We start from the raw sequence: 22145 nt of genomic DNA on the forward strand, positions 1-22145 counted from the left end.
CCTGTCAGAATGTTTTGTAGTCAGAATAAAGACAAAGAGGCAGAACAGGAACCGCTACTCTTTGAGGGCATCTGAGTTCTTTAAAGGTGACAAATTGATAACAGGTTCTGGATCTGTGCCACAACAGAAGCAACACATTTAATCATTTAGCAAATCTTGTGATCCAAAGAAGATTTAAGCATTCAACAAACCTCGGTAAAGTTTCATTGGTTCACAAACTGAACAAAGTGCGTCATTTCTTGAGGTTTTAATTCCTTCTCAGCTCATCTTGGTTCACACTGAACATGCTTCTGTTCTGTGTCTGTCAGGTCTGTCTGTGAACATCAGTAAGGAGGACCTGAAATACGCTCTGGAGGGAATCTCTGGCATGGGCCAGGTGAATGTAGAGGACCTGGGGACCTGCAGACTTCCCAACTGGAGTGTCACCTGGCTCACGAAGCCTGGAGCCCAGCCTTTGATGAAGGTGTGTCCACAGGGGTTTTTGGTCCAAGAAGTTCAATGAGTATCACAACAAATTTATCATCTTCAAGACGTAAAATTCGACTGTAAGACACACAAAGCATCAACCTGGAGCAGGATGTAGATGTTTTCTGTGAAGTTCCTGCAGAAACGACATTAATTATTACTTTCTCCTCACAGGTCGACGACTCGTCGGTTGTTGGTAATAATGTCAACTTTGTAGTCCAGGAGAAGGTAAAAGGTGGGCTGTTGATCCGAGGCATGACTGGAGACTTTTTCCGGGTTTGGGAAGAAAAACCTCAGGTACGGCTGTGATCCTGAAAGCCTCGATCTCATTTGGGTTCAGGTTTCTGTCTCAGGTTGTCTTCTGGGTTTATGATTGAGCTGTTCTAGTCTCTTTGTTTAACTTCTGTATTTGGACGGTTTAGCCTCCAAGGGAACGTTTCCTGCTCAATGAACACACCCTGAGTCTGTTATTGGTTTGACAGTTTCAGTCCTTCCAACCTCACACGCTGAAACAGGTTCGATATTTAAGACAAGGTCTGATGCTTTCTGCAGGTGGAGGTTTACATCAACGGCATTCCCTCAAACTGCTCCGGAAACTGCAGCTTCCAGTGGTCAGACGAGAAAACTCCAGTTGTGACTGGAATCAGCCCGTCACAAGGTCTGTACCGACAACAAAGGAGGGATTTTTAGGCATCCTCCCTGGTTTTGGTGTTTCTGTTCCAGCTCTTCAGACTCAGATGGTCAGGTTACCTCCTCAGGAGCTCGGGTGTTTTCAAGCGAGAAAAACACCTAAACCTGCACAACTCTGGCCCTCAAGGACTAGATCCACCAACCTCTGATCATTCCTAAATCTACATAAAAAAATACATCTAAAATTACATTTTTAATAGAAAAAGGTGAAATATGGATTCAAATTAAATGGAATTACTACATTTCTGTTAGTAATTCTAACCCATCAAAACCCAGGGTAAGAAGATTCACGGATTACTTGTTAGCTGCAGCATTTAGTGGACCATTGCATTTGAAATGCCATGCATTCATTCTCTGCTTGCTAATAATATGCCCTGTTTGTCTGGTTGGATAGATGGACTGCCAGTAATGTGCAGCCCTGATCCAAAGCATTTTATAACAGAAACCACAAGCAGGAGGTCCAATAAAACTCTACAACAGCTCGCATATGAATCCTCCTGGTAATATTCCTGATCATTACAGGATCCAGTGGTTTGGGAACCCTGCTCACCATCACTGGGACTGGATTCAGCATGGAAAATGCTTCCATCATGGTGGGAAACTCCAGGTGTGTGACTGAAGAGGTCACAGGTGAGCAAACGATTTTAAATCCTGAGAGAAACAAGAAGTTGTTACCTCATCAAATGCAGCTAACAAGTTATTTTTTAATATGTTGACAATGTTTTAAAATCTCTGAATCATTTTGTTAAATTAGCAGGAATTCTTCTCATCAGTTGGTAATTACCTGCAGGTGCTCCTGATTATTAATAGTGGACAAAAATAAATCCATTTAATCAGAATCAGAATCAGCTTTATTGCCAAGTTTGAACAAACAAGGAATTTGACTCCGGTACACTTTGCTCTTTGGTTTTGTTTTTGTATTACAGAATATACAAATTTACAATTTACAATATACACATATATAATAAAAATGTGCATTTGCAACATCTGTATGCTGTTGTTTTGTACTCTATTGAATGGATTCATAAATACAAAAATTTCCCAAAAATAATTGTAATTAAGTTATTTATAGATGTTATTGATGGACTGATACATGACCATTAACCACAAAACTAACTGACCAATTAAATAGCATTTTATTGCATGACATCAGTATTTGATACATCAAAAAAAAAATACTTAATATTTGGTACAGAAACCTTGGTTTGTAATTCCAGATATCAGACGTTTCCTGTAGTTCTTGATGAGGTTTGCACTCACTGCAGCAGGGATTTTGGACCAGTCCTCAATACAGATCTTCTCCAGATCTTTCAGGTTTCAGGGCTGTCGCTGGTCAATACAGACGTTCAGCTCCTCTAAAGGTTTTCATTTGGGTTCAGGTCTGGAGACCGGCTAGGTCACTCTTGGACCTTGATATGCTTCTTATGGAGCCACTTCTTAGCTGCCCTGGCTGTGTGCTTCAGGTCGTTGTCCTGCTGGAAGACCCAGCCACGACCCATCTTCAATGCCCTTACTGAGGGAAGGAGGTTGGTGGCTAAGATCTACTGATACATGGCCCCATCCATCCTCCCCTCAAGACGGTGCAGTCATCCTCTCCCCTTTGCAGAAAAGCATCTCCAAAGAATGATGTTTCCACCTCCTTGCTTCACGGTAGGGATGGTGTTCTTGGGGTTGTACTCATCCTTCTTCAGACCACCAAGCTCTATTTTTGTCTCATCAGACCACATGACCTTCTCCCATTCCTCCTCTGGATCATCCAGATGGTCCTTGGCAAACTTCAGACAGGCCTGGACCTCCGCTGGCTTGAACAGGGGGACCTTGCGTGTGCTGCAGGATTTTAATCCATGGCAGCGTAGTGTGTTACTGATGGGCTTCTTTGAGACTGTGGTCCCAGCTCTCTTAAGGTCATTGACCAGGTCCTGCCGTGTAGTTCTGGGCTGATCCCTCACCTTCCTCATGATCACTGATGCCCAACGAAGTGAGATCTTGCATGGAGCCCCAGACCGAGGGAGATTCACCGTCATCTTGAACGATCAAATACTTGTTCTCCCCACTGTGTGTATATATATATATACATATATATACATATGTATATATATATATATATATATATACATGTGTGTATATATATATACATATGTATATATATATATATATATATATATATATATATATATAATTACAATTATTAAAAGTAGACAGAAATTAATAAATGAAACTACTACATATTTTAATGTATCCTTAACATGATTTCTTTACCGCATTATATATTAATGTATTAATTTATAGTCCCCATCCTGCAGTGTATCAATAACTACAAAAATAAAAACGCTTTAATTTTCGAATTGTACTATTTTTGCATTTATTTCCAGTTTTAATCATTAAATTAACTTTATTTGAAAAGTTTATTTTGACCTTTTTGGACCTTTTGCAGAACTGGTTTGATCAAACTAGGACCAGTCTGACGGCTGTTTAGAACCTTGCACAGACTCTGTCTGATTCCAGTAAATGAACTGATATTTGGTATTTATTTCAGCGACCACTCAGGTGTGCAGACTGGGTGGAGCCAGCGCAGGTACCTTCCCAGTATCTGTTAACTTTCCCTCTCTGGGTGATGCTCGCTACGCTGGCGACAACATCCTCTACTTCAACTACCAGCTCATCTTATCTTCGTTCTCCCCACAGTCTGGAAGCGTTGGAGGTGGGAGAGGTCTGAGCATTGATCACCAATAACTTTTAAAGTTTTGAGTCTCATTCCGACTTTCTTCTCAGGTGGCACTGTGCTGACAGTGAGAGGCTTCGGCCTCAGTCAGAATGCCACAGTTACTGTCGGCGGTAAAGAATGTGAAGTGGTCCTTGCAGATGACACCGAGCTGAAATGCAGAACTCCAGCAGTAAGTTTTCAAACCTCCAAATGTTCATGTTCATGCAGAAAAGCATGCTGAGTATCCACCAAACATCTCAGATCTACTGTTTGAACCAACAGCAAAGCCTCATTAAATCACACCTGATTAGAAGGAATAAAGTGGAGAGTCTCAGAGTGCGGATGTTTACACAAGGATCGTAGATGGGTTCTGGTTTACACGGTCTGACTGATGGTGCCAGGTAGAGTAGGTTCAACACTAGACCTGTCTTAGTGCATCAAATCATATCCAATAGACAGGGAACTTAAACACAGTGTCTTAAGATCACAAAGTGAAATATGGAGTCCCACAAGGCTCAGTGTTAGGTCCTACACTTTTTAGGTTTGACGTACTGCAACTGGAGAAGATCATCAGGAGACATGGTGATGCTGTCAACACAAAGCTTTATGTTGTCATGTCTCCTGGTGACCCACAGCCTGCTGATGTACCTTTTCATTTTATTTTAGATATTTTAGTATCTGGAGTTCAGACTGAAATGTTTTCATTCTCTCATTATTATCTCTCCTATTATGGGTTTGGCTGGGGCTCGGAGGGGGAGTGTTTGTCTGAATGGAAACACAGATGCAAAACTGTTAGGAGACATGATGTGACCCATTTCAGTCAGAGATTTGATCAGGGTTTCCAAATGTACAAGGCATGTACTGTCTAGATGCCTGATGGTGACTAAAGGTAATCATGCGGAGACATCTTAAATGTTTGTAAAAAGGATCCGTGGTCATTGTCGGGGAGCAATCCTTTGACATTTGACCTCAGATTTCTCCATATCGGTGCTCATATCTGTACTTTGTGACATGGGTTTGGTTGGAAATAAAACCTTCCTTTGTTCAACTAAGTCTGTGCCAGCAGAGTGTTTCTCCTGGAGCATCACCAGTTTAAAGGTGATAAACCCTCTACACAAAACATTATTAACCCATAAATAGCAAATCTTTTTTTTCCAGCTCAATCAGGAATGAACTGAAGTTTTAAGAATTGGTAAAGAACCTTCAGAAAGAGAAAACCAGTTTAAAAACTCACATTGCTCCAGTTTTGATGTTGTTTTAAAGAAAACGTCAGACAGTTTGGTTTTGATTAGGCTTTTAGCTGAGCTGAATAGCACTGCTCTGGACTTTGAGAATTTCAAAGCTATTTGCTCAGATTAATTCAGCATTTATTAAAATTGGGAAACAGGTATTTCAATCTCCGATTACAGCAAGAATTAAACATTTTTCTGATTTCCTCGTGGACCTCATATGTTTTCTGAACCTTCGTAAACTGTATGATTCGTGGTTAGAAGCCATTCCTGATGTGGAGCTTAGTTGTATAACCCTTTTTTTTCAGGGAGCTGCAGGATTGCAGGCCGTCACGGTGACTGTGGGAAACATGAGTGAGACCGCCAACACCACCTTCACCTACGATAATAACCTCACACCTCAGATCTCAGGCCTGAGTCCTCAGACTGCCACTGTGACGGGTGAGATAAGTCGTGTTCTGTCTGTAATGAGGAGACACTGATCACCTCTCAATGAGGTCAGGCGCTGGTTTGGTTTTTGAAGGTTAAAAGCAATAGTGTGAAGATTCTGCAGAAATAATGTCCATGCGTTTGTTAGGTTCAGTTTACCTATTTTCTTGATGCTCAGCCTCTGAACGTTCCTCATTATTTTTCTGTCACAAAACAAACTTCTGAGCTCCCAACAGGCCACCGTACTTCTACCTGGATCAACTAAAGGATGATCTCCACATGCTCCTTGCACCTTGTGTTCGTGACCTTTTCCCTCTGGCTGTAATGTGTCTGTCACTCTGACCTTGTTTGGGAACATTTGTGTTTACATTATTGCTCCTTATTAGTTGTCCTACCGTTGTGTAATGTTTGCCTGCAGGTTTCTGCCTTTTGTTGGGATGAAACATTGAATCCCAGGAGACGAACATGTAATCCTGTAATAATACGGCAAGAATACCTGCCAGCCAGCAGAACAATTACTGATCCTTTAATAGAGCAATTAGCTGAGTGGCATGTGGTGATGGTCTGAGAGCATCAGAAGCTTCTACAGTGAGACGCTGGTGTGATTGGTTTCATTCTCTGTTGTTTAGGAGACCAACTTCTCACCATCCAGGGTTCCAACCTTGGAGGCCAAGATAACGACAGCGTCGTGTTTGTTGGAGCCAAGCGGTGCCTCACCGAGCAGTGGACGGAGACACAGATCAGCTGCCATCTTCCTGTGATGCCCCCTGGAGTTTACCAGGTGGACGTGCATGTCGGGAACAGAGGGTTCCCCCAGACCAGGTGCAGATACTGGACAGATCCATCTACAGTCGGAGTTCTTCTATTGGCCCACATCCCTCTTATTTCTATGTATCTCTGTTTCTGTCCAATTGAAAGAAGGAAGCCTCAGCCGGCATCTGCAATATCAGCAATTCTAATTAAATTTAATAAATTAAAACAAATCTTTAGGTATCAGAAGAAGACACATTAGTTTGAAGGACAATCATTAAATCCAGTTTATTTAAAATAATGCAAAGTAGGAGTATGTATGCATTTGTTAAAATTCATTAACTTACATAATCTGCTATGGCTTTAAGCACCATAATAAGCAAGAACTATTTGATTGTAAGGAGAGATTGAGAAGGGGGTGATGAAGGATGTGAAGAGAAGGGTCCTGATGGGGTCAAGATGGGAATGACAGGAATGAAGGAGGGGAGGTTGGGATTAACATTGCTGAACAGAACAGCTCCCCTCCTTGAACCGCCACCTTAACGTGGTGGAGGGGTTTGAGTGCTGAAGGTCTGTACAAGCGGAGCAGGAGTTTGGTCCGCATTGCCGGCACTAAGTCGGACCTGTTCCTGGTGCATGTTGGACTCCGGCAGGGCTGCCCTTTGTCACCGGTCCTGTTCATAACTTTTATGGACAGGATTTCTAGACGCAGCCAAGGGCCGGAGGGGGTCTGGTTTGGGGACCAGAGGATTTCGTCTCTTCTTTTTGCGGATGACGTGGTCCTGCTGGCCCCCTCTAGCCAAGACCTACAGCATGCGCTGTGGCGGTTCGCAGCCGAGTGTGAAGCGGCTGGGATGAAGATCAGCTCCTCCAAGTCCGAGGTCGTGGTTCTCGACCGAAAAAGGGTAGCTTGTCCTCTTCAGGTTGGAGGGGAGTTCCTGCCTCAAGTGGAGGAGTTTAAGTATCTCGGGGTCTTGTTCACGAGTGAAGGAAGAATGGAGCGGGAGATCGACAGACGGATTGGTGCGGCTGCCACAGTAATGGGGGCGCTGTGCCGGTCCGTTGTGGTGAAGAGAGAGCTGAGCCGAAAAGCAAAGCTCTCGATTTATCGGTCGGTCTACGTTCCTACCCTCACCTATGGCCATGAACTTTGGGTCATGACCGAAAGAACGAGATCCTGGATACAAGCGGCTGAAATGAGCTTCCTCCGTAGGGTGGCCGGGCACTCCCTCAGAGATAGGGTGAGGAGCTCGGAGTAGAACCGCTGCTCCTCCACATCGAGAGGAGCCAGTTGAGGTGACTCGGGCATCTATACCGGATGCCTCCTGGACGCCTTCCTCGGGAGGTGTTCCAGGCACGTCCCACCAGGAGGAGGTCCAGGGGACGGCCCAGGACACGCTGGAGGGACTATGTCTCTCGGCTGGCCTGGGAACGCCTTGGGCTCCCCCTGGAGGAACTGGAGGAGGTGTCTGGGGAGAGGGACGTCTGGGCGTCTCTGCTGAGTCTGCTGCCCCCGCGACCCGGTCCCGGATAAAGCGGAAGATGACGAGTACGAGAACAGAACAGCTGCATAAACTGCCTGCTCTGTAATTATTGGTGCTGTTGAGGTGAGACCCTGGTCCAAACCTACATGAGCTCATTCACATCATCAGTGAAGATATTTATGAAGACAATTAAAACTGAACAGAAACTGTCTTTAAACCTTCATTAAAAACACTTTTTTCTTGGTTTCTTCTTCTTTGAAGTTGGAGGTTCTACACACATGCAGCCAAATACGTATTTTTAATGTGAATATTTTTTATCAACCTGACTCAGACTGTTTTGTGTGGCGTAGCAATGGCGTCAACGCGAGCATCAGATACATCCTGGATGTGTACAGGATCTCTCCCCTGTCCGGCTCTTTGATGGGAGGAACCATGCTGACAGTTTCTGGTTCTGGTTTCAGCAACGACACGTCTGACATCAAGGTGTCAGTTGGTGAGTACCTCTCTGTATCCCGACTGCTGCAGCTACAGTACATTGGAAAAGCTATTAATGGTGTGTCCCTCGCTCGTTGTGTGACAGGAAGCAGTGATTGTGAGGTGGTGTCCGCCTCGCAGAACCAGCTGCAGTGCATCATTGAGTCAGAGGAGGAGAGACACGTCGTCACCAACCAGGGGTCCCACCTCAGTATGTTCCCTCTTTTGTATCCAACAGAATCTGAGATGTTGGGTACCAGGAAAACCCGGATAAGGTTACAGGAACCTCCTGGGAGCAAGGAAGCTGAAACCTTTTCATTGCTAGTCTTGTCACAGTTTTTCTCGTTGTCTAGCCCGACCTCACAGGATCCTGGATCAGTGTGGGACTGATGTGTGTGTCTGTGTTTCAGCTTATGGGCTGGGATATGCATGGAGTCCGTCTTCACTCCAAGTGTTTGTTGGAGATACGGTGATGTGGCGATGGGAGGCGCCTGCCTTCCAGAGCGTCGGGTACCGAGTCTTCAGTGTTTCTAGTCCCAGTGGCACCGAGTATGATGGAGGACCCCTGAACAGTGGAGGGGCCAAAACTGCTCAAGGTAGAGATTTAATTGGTTCTCAGTTTCCAGGATCAAGACTTTCCTATTGTAAGCTGTGAAAGGTTTCCTGATCAACAGTTCTCCAGACGTTTTTCGTAGTCTGACATTACTGTCATAAAAGGGTTTGAGGGCGGACCAAAGTGCAGACAAGAGCTGAGCAGCAGCATGTTGTAAAAGGTTTTAGCTTTATTTCCAGAGGTTTTCAAAAGAAACCAATCAAGGCAATGCAGATACAAAGTCCTGATCCAAAAACTTACAAGAGGTTCTGCAGGCACATGGAAAAAACTCAGCACAAATACATGGGTTGAGAACGGGGTATGACAAACACAAGGAACCAGCGATAAACAGACACCAAACCAACTAATATACTGGGGAAAGACAAAGGCAGGTAATCAAGGGAACTGAGAACAGCTGCGACAAGGAGGCAGGGAAGCAGAAGGAACAGGTGAAACAAATAAACAATAAAGAGAAACCAAGACCTAAGCAGAACAATAGACTAAGATAAAATAACCAAATCTAGAATAACCCAGAGGTAAAGGAAACAGAGGAACTGGAAGGAACAGAAGAATAACAAGAATCTAAGGCCTAAGCAAAAGGAAACCCTGACTACAAGTAAACAAACACTGATAGAAACAACTGAGAATGAAGCAGAAGACTAGAATAAAAGTCAACAATAACTCAAGCTGACCTAACAGGAATCAGAACTGGAACACTAGAAACTAAACATAAAGAACTAAGCTAGACAGAACAGAATAAGAACACAGAAAGGGAATAAAGACGAGAAGGAACAGAAAACTGACTAGAAAACCAAGAAGTGTGCAAGGTGAAAAAGAATACCAAACCATAAATGAACACAGAGATATTAAAAGAGGAGCTAACGAATCCAGGAGAACAAAGAACCCTAATACAGAGACTAATCAATAATAGAACCATACAAAGTAATAAGGAAACAACCATAAGGAAACTTAATGATGGAGGAGAACAACAAAACACCAGGAGGCTGTAGAAGGAGCAAAACAAACTAATAAACTTAATAGAAACATCTAGACAAAATAAACTATTACAAGAAACCATAAAACAAAGTCCAAAATGTCACTCCGTGACAGTTACAGTTCTTCTTTGGACTTTAGTTGCTTTTTCACTCACTTTCAGTCAATTTTCAAGAAGATTGTTTTGTTTTCCATTTAAGCCACTTTAGCACAGATTACCTCCAGTTTTCCTCCTCAGGGTTCTTCAGCTACCGCTTTACCGTCCCCGGCGCATACTTCTACAGCAGCGGTTACATCAGCTCCTCCATACTGATGCAGGGAGTCATAAAGGTCATGAATCGGGAGGAGAAGAACAGCAATGTCTCCGTCATTGTGGGAGGTGTACTTGCCAAACATGTACCAGGAGGTAAATGGTTCAACTGGTTATAAAGTAAAACCTGCAAATAAAATGATGATGCAGAACAGCAGAACTGATGATGAAGGTGTAACTGCATCACCTACAGGTTCACAGAGAGTCTCCAGAGAAGCAGACTGTGTGGCCTCCACGCCTTGCCAACCAGCCAATAACACTTCAGATGGTCTTTCCTTCAGCTTCTCTGCCTGCTCCACTCCCAAAGTCAACTCCATCTCTCCCAACCAGGGCTCCTACCACCAACTGATCCACATCCAGGGACAAGGATTCAGTGATGTCAGCTGTGCTCATGAGGTCTGCAGAGTCATCGTGGTTTCTGTTTGAAAGCTGTCCTTTGTGGGTGTGGGTACATTCAGAACAAAGCCTTAAATCTAATCCTTCAGATGTGATTAAAATGGTAAATGGTAAATAGCTTGTATTTGTAGAGCACTTTATCAAGTCCTTCTTTAGACTGGTTGTTTTTTCAGACGTTTGAAAAACTGTATTTTTAAAGATCCAGAAGATATAAAACGGACCACTTTTATAAGGCGGACCACTTTACAAAGATACAGTTATAGTGACTCTGCATATGTCAGATACTGTGAAGTTTGCAGTTTTAGGTAATAAACCTAGTTTTTAAATTAGGAAGCTGATTTAATGTACAGGTAGATCTGAATTAATTAGAACAGCACTGAAACATACATTTTTTTCAGTAATTCTGCTCAAAAGGTCAAAACCCGTTTAGATTTTTTCACACAAAGCCACATACTTCAGGTGTTCATTTTGATGATTTTGAATTAAAGCTGAAACCTAACGTTCAGTTTCTCTGAAAATGTGATCAAACCAATAAAAAGATGATTTTGATACAAAAATGTTCTGTTCTGGCTGTGGTTTAGATTCAGTTGGTTGCAGAACCAGTGCATTATAAATAAAATCCATCTAAGCCGGACTGATCTGCTCCGTGTCCTGCAGGTGACGGTTGGAGGCGAAGCCTGTCAGGTAGTCAACAGCTCCCAGTCTGAGATCAGCTGCCAGCTCAGCTCCCAATCCATGCTTCCCATCGGCGTCGCTCTCCCTATATCGGTCAGAATCAACAACCTCGGGGGCGTCATCATTGCTGTCTCAAACGAGTTTAAGCGTCGCTTTGTGGTCCTGCCAGTGATCGACTCGGTGTCGCCTCCTATTGGCAGCATCACTGGAAGCACGAGGCTGCTGATCAGCGGGTCTGGGTTCTCTGAGGGGAGAGTGATGGCAGCAGGCATGTCCTGCAGCATCCTGAAGGTGAATTACACCCACATCCTCTGTGACACCGCTCCGTCTCAGCAACGCTCCGGTGATGTCATCTTTCAGCTTGGCCTGATCCAAAGCTCCTGTCATTCAGACTGTTCTTACCAGTTCACCTCCTCCGTCACTCCCATCATCAGCAGCATCTCCCCTGACAGCATCGGGGGTCAAACAGAGGTCATCATCTCTGGCTCTGGGTTTGGCAGCCGTGCGGACGATGTGTCCATCTTTGTTGGCTCCACAGAGGTGGAAGTACTGGCTGTGAGTGACGGGAACATCACAGCAAGGGTCAGCAACCTGCCGGCAGGAGTCCACCAAATAAGAGTGATCGTAAGGAGCAGAGGCCTCGCATCGGGTCAGGTCTCCCTGAACAGCCGTGCGCTGGCCATCCTGGATCCCAGCGTGGGCAGCCTGGCTGGAGGAACGCCACTCACCCTCACAGGGAACGGCTTTGCTCCGGGGAACACGAGCGTGACGGTTGGTGGGAAACCCTGCAGGATCCAGAAGGAAAGTCCTGGTCTGCTCCACTGTCTGAGTCCTCCTCGCAGTGAGGGACAGGTGGCTGTCAGCATACAGGTGTTCAACGTGTTTTTTCCCCCACTCAGCTTCAACTACTCTGCAGCCTATACTCCGGTCATCAGCTCCATCAGCCCCTCCACCGGTAAATATAACAGAGCAAACATTCCTCACAGGAAACTAATCTAATCCCAAATGTTTTATTTTGAAGGAATCACTCCGAGCTTTGATGCTTGATGTGTTGACAAAACTGCAGACAGAGGCGGTTGTTAACTGAATGAGGCCCTGGGCGAGCTCCTGCTTCTGCTTCTCCACACATTTAAACATACAACAAAACACATTGGCAACAAACTAAAACGTTTCTTTGGATGTAGGTTACCAGAAACAACAAATCAAATCTTATTAAAGATTTGACTTACAGAAGGTTAAAAGCAGTCCAGACTTACGAAGCACCAAAATAGCCCTTTAATGTTGCCCTGATTCATACAAATCAAACACCAACTGCAGCATTATGAGCCTCTGGACTGAACAGAACAGCCTCATTCTGGGTCCGACTGACAGAAAACATTCATCCATATAACTCTCCAAGCAGCATTCGCCCTCCTTCCATGTTTCATCTGTTTGTTCCCTCAGGTCCAAGCGGCGCTGTCATCACGCTCACTGGATCAGGATTCGGTTCTGACTCTGAGCTCCTCTCCATCACCATAAACAACGTTCCCTGCAACGTGTCGGCTGTCTCCCAGACTCAGGTCCGCTGTACAACGGGAAACAACCCGGGCGGCACCTATCCGGTCATCCTGCATCACCAGGTCAAAGGTTACGCCCAGTCGATGGTCAAGTTCATGTACGAACTGACGCTCAGCAGCGTGCAACCCAACGAGGGTAAGAACAGAACTACAGTGCTAAGAATACCACAACTTCCTGGTTTTCCATGGAAAACTGAATCTTTTCTTCTAGGTTATTGAAGGAAAACTGTTTCAAGTTCTTTGCTGAATGTAAAATCAATCAAAGCAGGAAGTATGTTCAGAGTTTTTAGTGAAAACAGGAAGTGTTTACATCTTGTTAATGAAGATGAATATTAAAGATTAAGATGGGCCCTGATCTGTCTGTTCATTTCCTGCTCCATCCCACCATCAGTCTGGATGAAGACACCAAGATGCACAAACTCCTCCCTTAAAAACAAAGACTCCGTTCTAGGAAAAGTCCACATGAAGAAGCAGCTGAGCTGCGTATGCAGCTGCATCTACATTCACCGGCCACTTTATAAGGTACACCTTGCTAGTACCGGGTTGGACCCCCTTTTACCTTCAGAACTGCCTTAATCCTTGGTGTTATAGATTCAACAAGGTAATGGAAACATTCCTCAGAGAGTTTGCTCCATATTGACATGATAGCATCACACAGATGCTGCAGATTTGTCGGCTGCATCCATGATGAGAATCTCCTGTTCCACCACATCCCAAAGGTGCTCTATTGGACTGAGATCTGGTGACTGTGGAGGTCATTTGAGTCCAGTGAACTCATTGTCATGTTCAAGAAACCAGTCTGACATGATTCGTGCTTTATGACATGGCGCGTTATCCTGCTGGAAGTAACCATCAGAAGATGGGTCCACTGTGGTCATAAAGGGATGGACATGGTCAGCAACAATACTCAGGTAGGCTGTGGCGTTGACACGATGCTCAGTTGGTACTAAGGGGCCCAAAGTGTGCCAAGAAAATATCTCCCACACCATTACACCACCACCACCAGCCTGAACCATTGATACAAGGCAGGATGGATCCATGCTTTCATGTTGTTGACACCAAATTCTGACCCGACCATCCGAATGTCGCAGCAGAAATCGAGACTCATCAGACCAGGCAACGTTTTTCCAATCTTCTATTGTCCAATTTTGGTGAGTCTGTGTGAATTGTAGCCTCAGTTTCCTGTTCTTAGCTGACAGGAGTAGCACCAGGTGTGGTCATCTGCTGCTGTAGCCCATCCACCTCAAGGTTCGACGTGTTGTACATTCAGAGATGCTCTTCTGCATGCCTTGGTTGTAACTAGTGGTTATTTGAGTTACTGTTGCCTTTCTATCAGCTCAAACCAGTTTGGCCATTCTCCTCTGACCTCTGGCATCAACAAGGCATTTGCGCCCACAGAACTGCCGCTCACTGGATATTTTCTCTTTTTCAGACCATTCTCTGTAAACCCTAGAGATGGTAGTGCGTGAAAATCCCAGTAGAACATCAGTTTCTGAAATACTCAGACCAGCCCGTCTGGCACCAACAACCATGCTACGTTCAAAGTTACTTAAATCACCTTTCTTCTCCATTCTGATGCTCGGTTTGAACTGCAGGAGATCATCTTGACCATATCTACATGCCTAAATGCATTGAGTTGCTGTCATGTGATTGGATGATTAGAAATTAACGAGCAGTTGGACAAGTGTACCTAATAAAGTGGCCGGTGAGTGTATGTTCCAACCCTCATCTCTGATCAGGAGATATAGATCATGAGTAAGAGAATGAGATCCTGGATCCACACTCCTCCTCCACAGTGTCAGCTGAGGTAGCTGGTAGGATCAGGATCAGATGTTTCTCAGGCTGCTTCCACTGGGTGAAGAACCCAGGAGCAGACCCAGAACTTACTGGAGGAACCTTATGTCCCTTCAGTTCTGGGAACGCTTTGGGTTCCTCCAGGAAGACATGGAGAAGGAAGTCTGAGTTTCTGTCAGCTGAGTTTTATCTGTATTAAAATGAAGGATAGAATATTATTCTAACTAATTGCAGCTTTAATCTTCATCCTGTGTTGCTCTGGTTCCTCTGCTGCTATCAGATTAAATGTGACCTATTTTTCTCTTTTATCTGATTCAGGGAGTTTTGGAGGTGGAGCTCTGCTGTCCATCCTCGGCTCCGGGTTCGATCCGAACAACTCCACAGTGCTGATCTGTGACCGGAAGTGTCCTGTTCTCAGACAAATGTCCACGTCCAGTCGGTTGTACTGCCAGTCTCCACACAACAATGGTCTGTTCAGCCAGAGTGTGCGATGTGTGTGTTATATATACAGAGCCTTGTGAAAGTATTCGGCCTCCTTGAACTTTTCAACCTCTTGCAACATTTCAGGCTTCAAACATAAAGATATAAAATTCTAATTTTTTGTGAAGAATCAACAACAAGTGGGACACAATCATGAAGAGGAGTGAAATTTATTGGATGTGTCAAACTTGTTTAACAAATAAAAAACTGAAAAGTGGGGCGTGCAATATTATTCGGCCCCTTTACTTTCAGTGCAGCAAACTCAGTCCAGAAGTTCAGTGAGGATCTCTGAATGATCCAATGTTGTCCCAAATGACTGATGATGATAAATATAATCCACCTGTGTGTAATCAAGTCTCCGTATAAATGCACCTGCTCTGTGATAGTCTCAGGGTTCTGTTCAAAGCACAGAGAGCATCATGAAGACCAAGGAACACACCAGGCAGGTCCAAGATACTGTTGTGGAGAAGTTTAAAGCTGGATTTGGATACAAAAAGATTTCCCAAGCTTTAAACATCCCAAGGAGCTCTGTGCAAGCAATCATATTGAAATGGAAGGAGTATCAGACCACTGCAAATCTACCAAGACCCGGCCGTTCCTCTAAACTTTCATCTCGAACAAGGAGAAGACTGATCAGAGATGCAGCCAAGAGGCCCATGATCACTCTGGATGAACTGCAGAGATCTACAGCTGAAGTGGGAGAGTCTGTCCATAGGACAACAATCAGCCGTACACTGCACAAATCTGGCCTTTATGGAAGAGTGGCAAGAAGAAAGTCATTTCTCAAAGATATCCATAAAAAGTCTCGTTTAAAGTTTGCCACAAGCCACCTGGAAGACACACCAAACATGTGGAAGAAGGTGCTCTGGTCAGAAGAAACCAAAATCAAACTGTTTGGCCACAATGCAAAACGATATGTTTGGTGTAAAAGCAACACAGCTCATAACCCTGAACACACCATCCCCACTGTCAAACATGGTGGTGGCAGCATCATGGTTTGGGCCTGCTTTTCATCAGCAGGGACAGAGAAGATGGTCAAAATTGATGGGAAGATGGATGGGGCCAAATACAGGACCATTCTGGAAGAAAACCTGTTGGAGTCTGCAAGAGACCTGAGACTGGGACGGAGATTTATCTTCCAACAAGACAATGATCCAAAACATAAAGCCAAATCTACAATGAAATGGTTCACAAATAAACGTATCCAGGTGTTGGAATGGCCTAGTCAAAGTCCAGACCTGAATCCAATCCAAAATCTGTGGAAAGAGCTGAAGACTGATGTTCATGAACGCTCTCCATCCAACCTCACTGAGCTCCAGCTGTTTTTCAAGGAAGAATGGGCAAGAATTTCAGTCTCTCGATGTGAAAACTGATAGAGACAAACCCCAAGAGACTTGCAGCTGTAATTACAGCAAAGGGTGGAGCTACAAAGTATTAACGCAAAGGGGTCGAATAATATTACACGCCCCACTTTTCAGTTATTTATTTGTTAAAAACGTTTGACACATCCAATAAACTTCATTCCACTTCATGATTGTGTCCCACTTGTTGTTGATTCTTCACAAAAAATTAGAATTTTATATCTTTATGTTTGAAGCCTGAAATGTGGCAAGAGGTTGAAAAGTTCAAGGGGGCCGAATACTTTCACAAGTAGCGTCCAGCAGAGGATAAAATTCAATTCCGTTTCAATTCAGTTTATTTATATAGCTTCAATTCACAACACATGTCGTCTCAAGGTTCTTCACAACAGTCAGGTTCATTCATTCCAATTAATCGTAATCATTGAACAGTTCAGTCAGATTCAGTTATTTATTCAAATTGGATAAAAAGTTTTTCTATCTAAGGAAACCCAGCAGATTGCATCCAGTCAGTGACTTGCAGCATTCACTCCTCCTGGATGAGCATGTAGAGACAGTGGACAGTCACTGGTGTTGACTTTGCAGCAATCCCTCATACTGAGCATGCATGTAGTGACAGTGGAGAGGAAAAACTCCCTTTTAACAGGAAGAAACCTCCAGCAGAACCAGAACCAAGCTCAGTGTGAGCGGCCATCTGCCACGACCGACTGGAGGTTTGAGAGAACAGAGCAGAGACACAAAGAGAACAAAGAAGCACTGATCCAGGAGTACTTTCTATGGGAAGGAAAAGTAAATGTTAATGGATGTAGCTCCTTTAGTCGTTTCATCTAGAAAGAAAGATCAGATAAATTCTGATCCAGTTTTCAAGGTTAGAGTCTGAAAGAGAGAACATAGAGTTAGTTACAGTAGAAGCTCAGTCAGTAGCCATGTCTAGGAGAGAGAAAGGGTTAAACACTGAAAGACAGGGCCATGTGGATCATCTGTAGAAGGTGAGCATTAAGTTGTTGCCAGCAGAAGCTCGGACGATGCCCCTCTCCAGAAAGGTGTCACAGGTAGACACAGAGTCAGGCCAGGTGTAGCTTCTAGGAAGAGAAAAGAGAGAACAAAGTTAAAAGCTGAAATAACAGCAAATAATGCAAAATTGGAGAGTAGTATGAGAATGTAGCAGAGAGGGTGAAAGTGGTCATTATGTCCTCCAGCAGCCTAAGCCTATAGCAGCATAACTACACAGATAGTTTCAGTTCAGATTATTTTGTTAAACGGCGCTTATTTACAACAATGTCGTCTCAAGGAACCTCACAAAGGGTCCCACTGATGGTCATTGTTATACTAAAAACCACAAGGATTGGGATACCTCTCTCTGTCAGACTGATTATAACCATTGGAAAAGAGAAGGGGTCATACAGGTAGCAGAAATGGAGGGTGTGTTTGCACCTCAACCATAACTGAGCCGGTTTAGGCTAAACCTGACTCCCCCTTACTCCATCCAACAGAGAGGGAGGAAGGCTCCCTCCCTGATAAACTAAGCAACTCTAACTATAAGCTTTCTCAAAAAGGAAAGTTTTAAGCCTAGCCTTAAAAGTAGACAGGGTGTCTGCTTCACGGACTAAAACTGGGAGCTGGTTCCACAGGAGAGGAGCCTGATAACTAAAGGATCTGCCTCCCATTCTACTTCTAGAGACTCTAGGAACCACCAGTAAACCTGCAGTCTGAGAACAAAGTGCTCTGTTAGGAACATATGGACCAATCAGATCTCTGATGTATGATGGAGCTAGATCATTAAGGGCTTTATATGTGAGGAGGAGAATTTTAAATTCTATTCTGGATTTAACAGGGAGCCAATGAAGGGAAGCTAAAATAGGAGAAATATGATCTCTCTTTTTAATTTTCATCAGAACTCTTGCTGCAGCATTTTGAATCAGCTGAAGGCTTTTAACTGCATTTTGTGGACATCCTGATAGTAAAGAATTACAATAGTCCAGCCTTGAAGTAACAAATGCATGGACTAGTTTTTCAGCGTCACTCCTGGACAGGATATTTCTAATTTTGACAATGTTCTGGAGATGAAAGAAGGAAATCCTAGAAACCTGTTTAATATGGGATTTAAATGACATGTCCTAGTCAAAGATTACACCAAGGTTTTTTACTTTATTATCAGAGGTCAATTTAATGCCATCCAGGTTAAATGATTGACTAAACAATTTCTTTTTTAAAGACTCCGGTCCAAAGACGACAACTTCTGTCTTGTCTGAATTTAGAAGCAGAAAATTTAAAGTCATCCAAGTTTTTATATCTTCAAGACATGCTTGTAGTCTATCTAACTGGTTGGGTTCATCAGGATTTATGGATAAGTAAAGCTGAGTATCATCAGCGTAACAGTGAAAATGTATCCTATGCTGCCTGATAATTTGACCTATTGGAAGCATATATAAACAGAATTGGCCCAAGTACTGAACCCTGTGGTACTCCACAATTAACCCTGGAGTTTAAAGATGATTTATCATTTACATGAACAAACTGGAATCTGTCAGACAGATAAGATTTAAACCAGCCTAGCGTTGTTCCCCTGATCCCTACAGCATATTCCAGCCTTTCTAAGAGAATATTATGATCGACTGGATCAAATGCAGCACTGAGATCTAACAGAACCAGAACAGACACAAGTCCAATATGTGAGGCCATAAGAATATCAAAATGTGAGGGTTGGTTGAAAGACCAGGAACCAGATGCAGGAGGAGAAGGAGGAGGATTTTAGTTTAGTTGGTCCTGAAGTTCAGTGCTCTCTGAGCTGAACATTGAATGCTCTGCTGCAGAGATAGATGATGTGTGGGTGAGGAATGCTGACAGGCTGCTGGAGTCTCATCAGATAAGACAGAAACTCGTCCTGCATCAGGAGATGTCCCATATCTCTGTCTGTGATTGGCTGTTGTGTCTCTACAGGTTCTCAGTCGGAGGTCAGCTGCCTCGTTTCTGTCATCAACCCGCTGGATGCTGTCAACATCTCAAAGGGCTTCACCTACAGATCTGCTCTGACTCCCATCATCTCTGGGGTGTCTCCACGACGAGGAGGCACCGCCGGAGGCACGCGGCTCACCATCACCGGCTTCGGTTTCAGGTGTCTGCAGTTAAAAACAAAATGAACAGACGCGCCTAGTCCACGGGCCACTGAGGATGAATCAGAGGCTCAGTTTACTGTCAACGCAGCTCTGTTCTTCTTCCATGAGAACAATATGGTGTCACTTAGGAAGTTTTCTTTCTTCAGGCACGACAAGAGTCCGACCAGAACCTTAAAAACAAACACGGACTAAAACACGTTCTGCTGAGTTAACTTTAAACCAGAACAGTTTAAATCAGTGTTAACAAACCATCTAATGTATGTTTGCTCCTGTAAATACATAATGAAACAAAACCTGCATACTGCATAATCCATATAAACTGCTTTGTGGTAAACTGTGTGTATGCTGTGCTGTAAAAGTGTTTTCTCCCATTACAGATGATAATATCAGACAAAGATATTCTGAGCAAATACAAAAAGCAGTTTTCAAATGATGATTTCATTCATCAGAGGAGACAAGCTCCGACCCAACCTGGTCCATGTGAAAATAGAACCTCATTAAATCATCAAGTAACTGATTCATTACATTTATGGATCAGAAACACACAGGTCTGTGGAGTCAAGAAATCACTTAAACAGAACCTGTCTGACAACATGAAGTAGGGTAAAAGATCTAATACAGCACCTACATAGAGGCCATCTCACATGTATCAGAAGACACCTTGATCTCAAAACTTCTGGGAAAACATTCTGTGGACTGACGAGACAATCTGGTCGTCTGGACTAGCTTTTACGAAACAGAACATCATACCTACATTCAAACGTGGTGGTGGTAGCATGACGGTCTGAGGCTGCTTTACTTCTTCAGGTCTTGGAACCATAAATTCGGCTCTTTAGCAGAAAGTGTCTGCCCATCAGTTCAGGATCTTAAGCTCGCTTGAGTTCTACAACAGGACAATTTTACAAACTGTCCAAGGAATACCATTAAGTCCACCTCTAAATGGCACAAAAAAGAGAATTCTGGAGTGCCCTAGTCAAAGTCCGGGCCTAAGTCCCACTGAGATGCTGTGATATGACCTTAAACAGGGTTAGGGGGTGATTACGTTTTACACATTTACTCAGATTATCTTTGTGTGAAATGATAGGAAATATTTTATTATGACAAAAACGTAAAAGCATGTGAAATCTGAAGGGGGTAAATACTTTGCACAGCACTATACGGATAAATGTGCAACAGCACATATAATTGTATGTTTTCACTCAACATTTTGCAGGAGTTCTATCTCCAGGATCCATGATCATGTGTTAAATTGAAGAAGTGTTTAACTGGTTCTGCTGGGAGCATTGGGTTTTCATTGCTGTGAGATGTTTGTCACCTCATCCTCTCCACCACCTGCTCTGAACAAAGAAGTCACTTATTCTCTTGTGTCTCGTTTCATTTTCTTTGACCCATGTAATCCTCCATATCTGCTTCAATTGTCCTTTCTCTGCTTGTCTCACCTTGCAGCACCAACATGGTTGAAGTCAACGTGACGATCGCCGGCTCAGTGTGTGACCTCCAGTCCTCCAACAGCACACACATCGTCTGTGTGACAAACGCTCAGAGTCAGTCTCAGGAGACCAAAGTCAGGGTCAACATCGGAGACCGCGGCATCGCCAAGATGGTAACAAGCTACCCCATCTTCAGTATCACGGCTCAGTTTAGCTCTGATGGAGGAAGCATTGTCCACTCTGCATATCTCTGCAGGATAACGCAGACTTTTTCTACATCGACGTGTGGTCGTCCAGGTTCACCTGGGGAGGCCTGTCCCCTCCGGAGAAGGGCTCATTCGCTGTCATCACTAAAGGCCAGACCATTCTGCTGGACACCAGCACCCCAGTGCTCAAAATGCTCCTCATTCAGGGTGGGCAGTTACAGATGGAGGTCTTTGTTTGAAGTGATGCAGGAAAATGTTTCCTTCTCAAATATCTTAAAGAATTCAGTCCAGTGGTTTTAAGGCAGATGCTTGATAGTAATGGTTAAATGTCAAAGATAAATATAAAACAAATAAAACAAAAACATGAACTTTGTGAAATGAAGCCTAATGACAGTAAAATCTCATCCTGTTGAGTTTTCTGGTCCTTCTCTCAGGAGGAACTCTGATGTTTGATGAAGCGGATGTGGAGCTGCAGGCGGAAAACATCCTAATCACTGATGGAGGGCGGCTCCAGATCGGCCAGGAGGGGGCGCCTTTCCAGCACAAAGCCATCATCACCCTCCATGGACACCTGCGCTCACCAGAACTCCCAGTTTATGGAGCCAAGACACTTGCTGTCAGAGAGGGCATCTTGGATCTTCATGGTATGAACACAAAGTTATTCTCAGAAGAAGGAAATCTTAGATTTAGAAACTTAATTAACTTTTTTCTTTTTTATATTTCAGACGATTTCTTAAAATAAAAAATAGTTGAAAAGCCAGAATTTTTTCAGATGTCATTACTAACCTTGTACAGCAGGGGGTGTAGTTTTACCATTTCTACAAAGAAGTTGTGAATTTTGTTGGTCTGTTTTCAACCAAGTCCTGGAACTCTTTGCTGAAGCTGGCAGCATTAACTCTGCAAGAAACCAAGAGAACCACAAAAAAACTTTGATTGTTAATGGTTGGTGGATCTGGAAGGATTGCCAAAGTCCTGTGCCATTCCCCGTCTTGTGTCCGAGTCAAAATCGACCGA

At 43.8% G+C, this 22145-nt stretch overlaps 1 protein-coding gene across 1 annotated transcript in view; it reads left to right on the plus strand.

The window, feature by feature from the left end:
- Window positions 1-22145, plus strand: part of pkhd1l1.1 (PKHD1 like 1, tandem duplicate 1) — a 57737-nt gene that overhangs the window by 14954 nt on the left and 20638 nt on the right. Inside the window, exons 25-43 of the mRNA XM_047382816.1 lie at window positions 309-382; window positions 640-762; window positions 1018-1123; window positions 1678-1785; window positions 3928-4049; window positions 5397-5529; window positions 6147-6339; window positions 8102-8244; window positions 8332-8436; window positions 8636-8821; window positions 10049-10216; window positions 10314-10516; window positions 11174-12146; window positions 12635-12883; window positions 14860-15009; window positions 19320-19494; window positions 20942-21098; window positions 21182-21338; window positions 21566-21775. Of these exons, the coding sequence (XP_047238772.1) occupies window positions 309-382; window positions 640-762; window positions 1018-1123; window positions 1678-1785; window positions 3928-4049; window positions 5397-5529; window positions 6147-6339; window positions 8102-8244; window positions 8332-8436; window positions 8636-8821; window positions 10049-10216; window positions 10314-10516; window positions 11174-12146; window positions 12635-12883; window positions 14860-15009; window positions 19320-19494; window positions 20942-21098; window positions 21182-21338; window positions 21566-21775 (3735 nt within the window). The remainder of the gene's footprint in view (window positions 1-308; window positions 383-639; window positions 763-1017; window positions 1124-1677; window positions 1786-3927; window positions 4050-5396; window positions 5530-6146; window positions 6340-8101; window positions 8245-8331; window positions 8437-8635; window positions 8822-10048; window positions 10217-10313; window positions 10517-11173; window positions 12147-12634; window positions 12884-14859; window positions 15010-19319; window positions 19495-20941; window positions 21099-21181; window positions 21339-21565; window positions 21776-22145) is intronic.

This window comes from Girardinichthys multiradiatus, chromosome 13 (assembly GCF_021462225.1).
Source record: "Girardinichthys multiradiatus isolate DD_20200921_A chromosome 13, DD_fGirMul_XY1, whole genome shotgun sequence".
In the NCBI taxonomy this organism is placed as follows: domain Eukaryota; kingdom Metazoa; phylum Chordata; class Actinopteri; order Cyprinodontiformes; family Goodeidae; genus Girardinichthys; species Girardinichthys multiradiatus.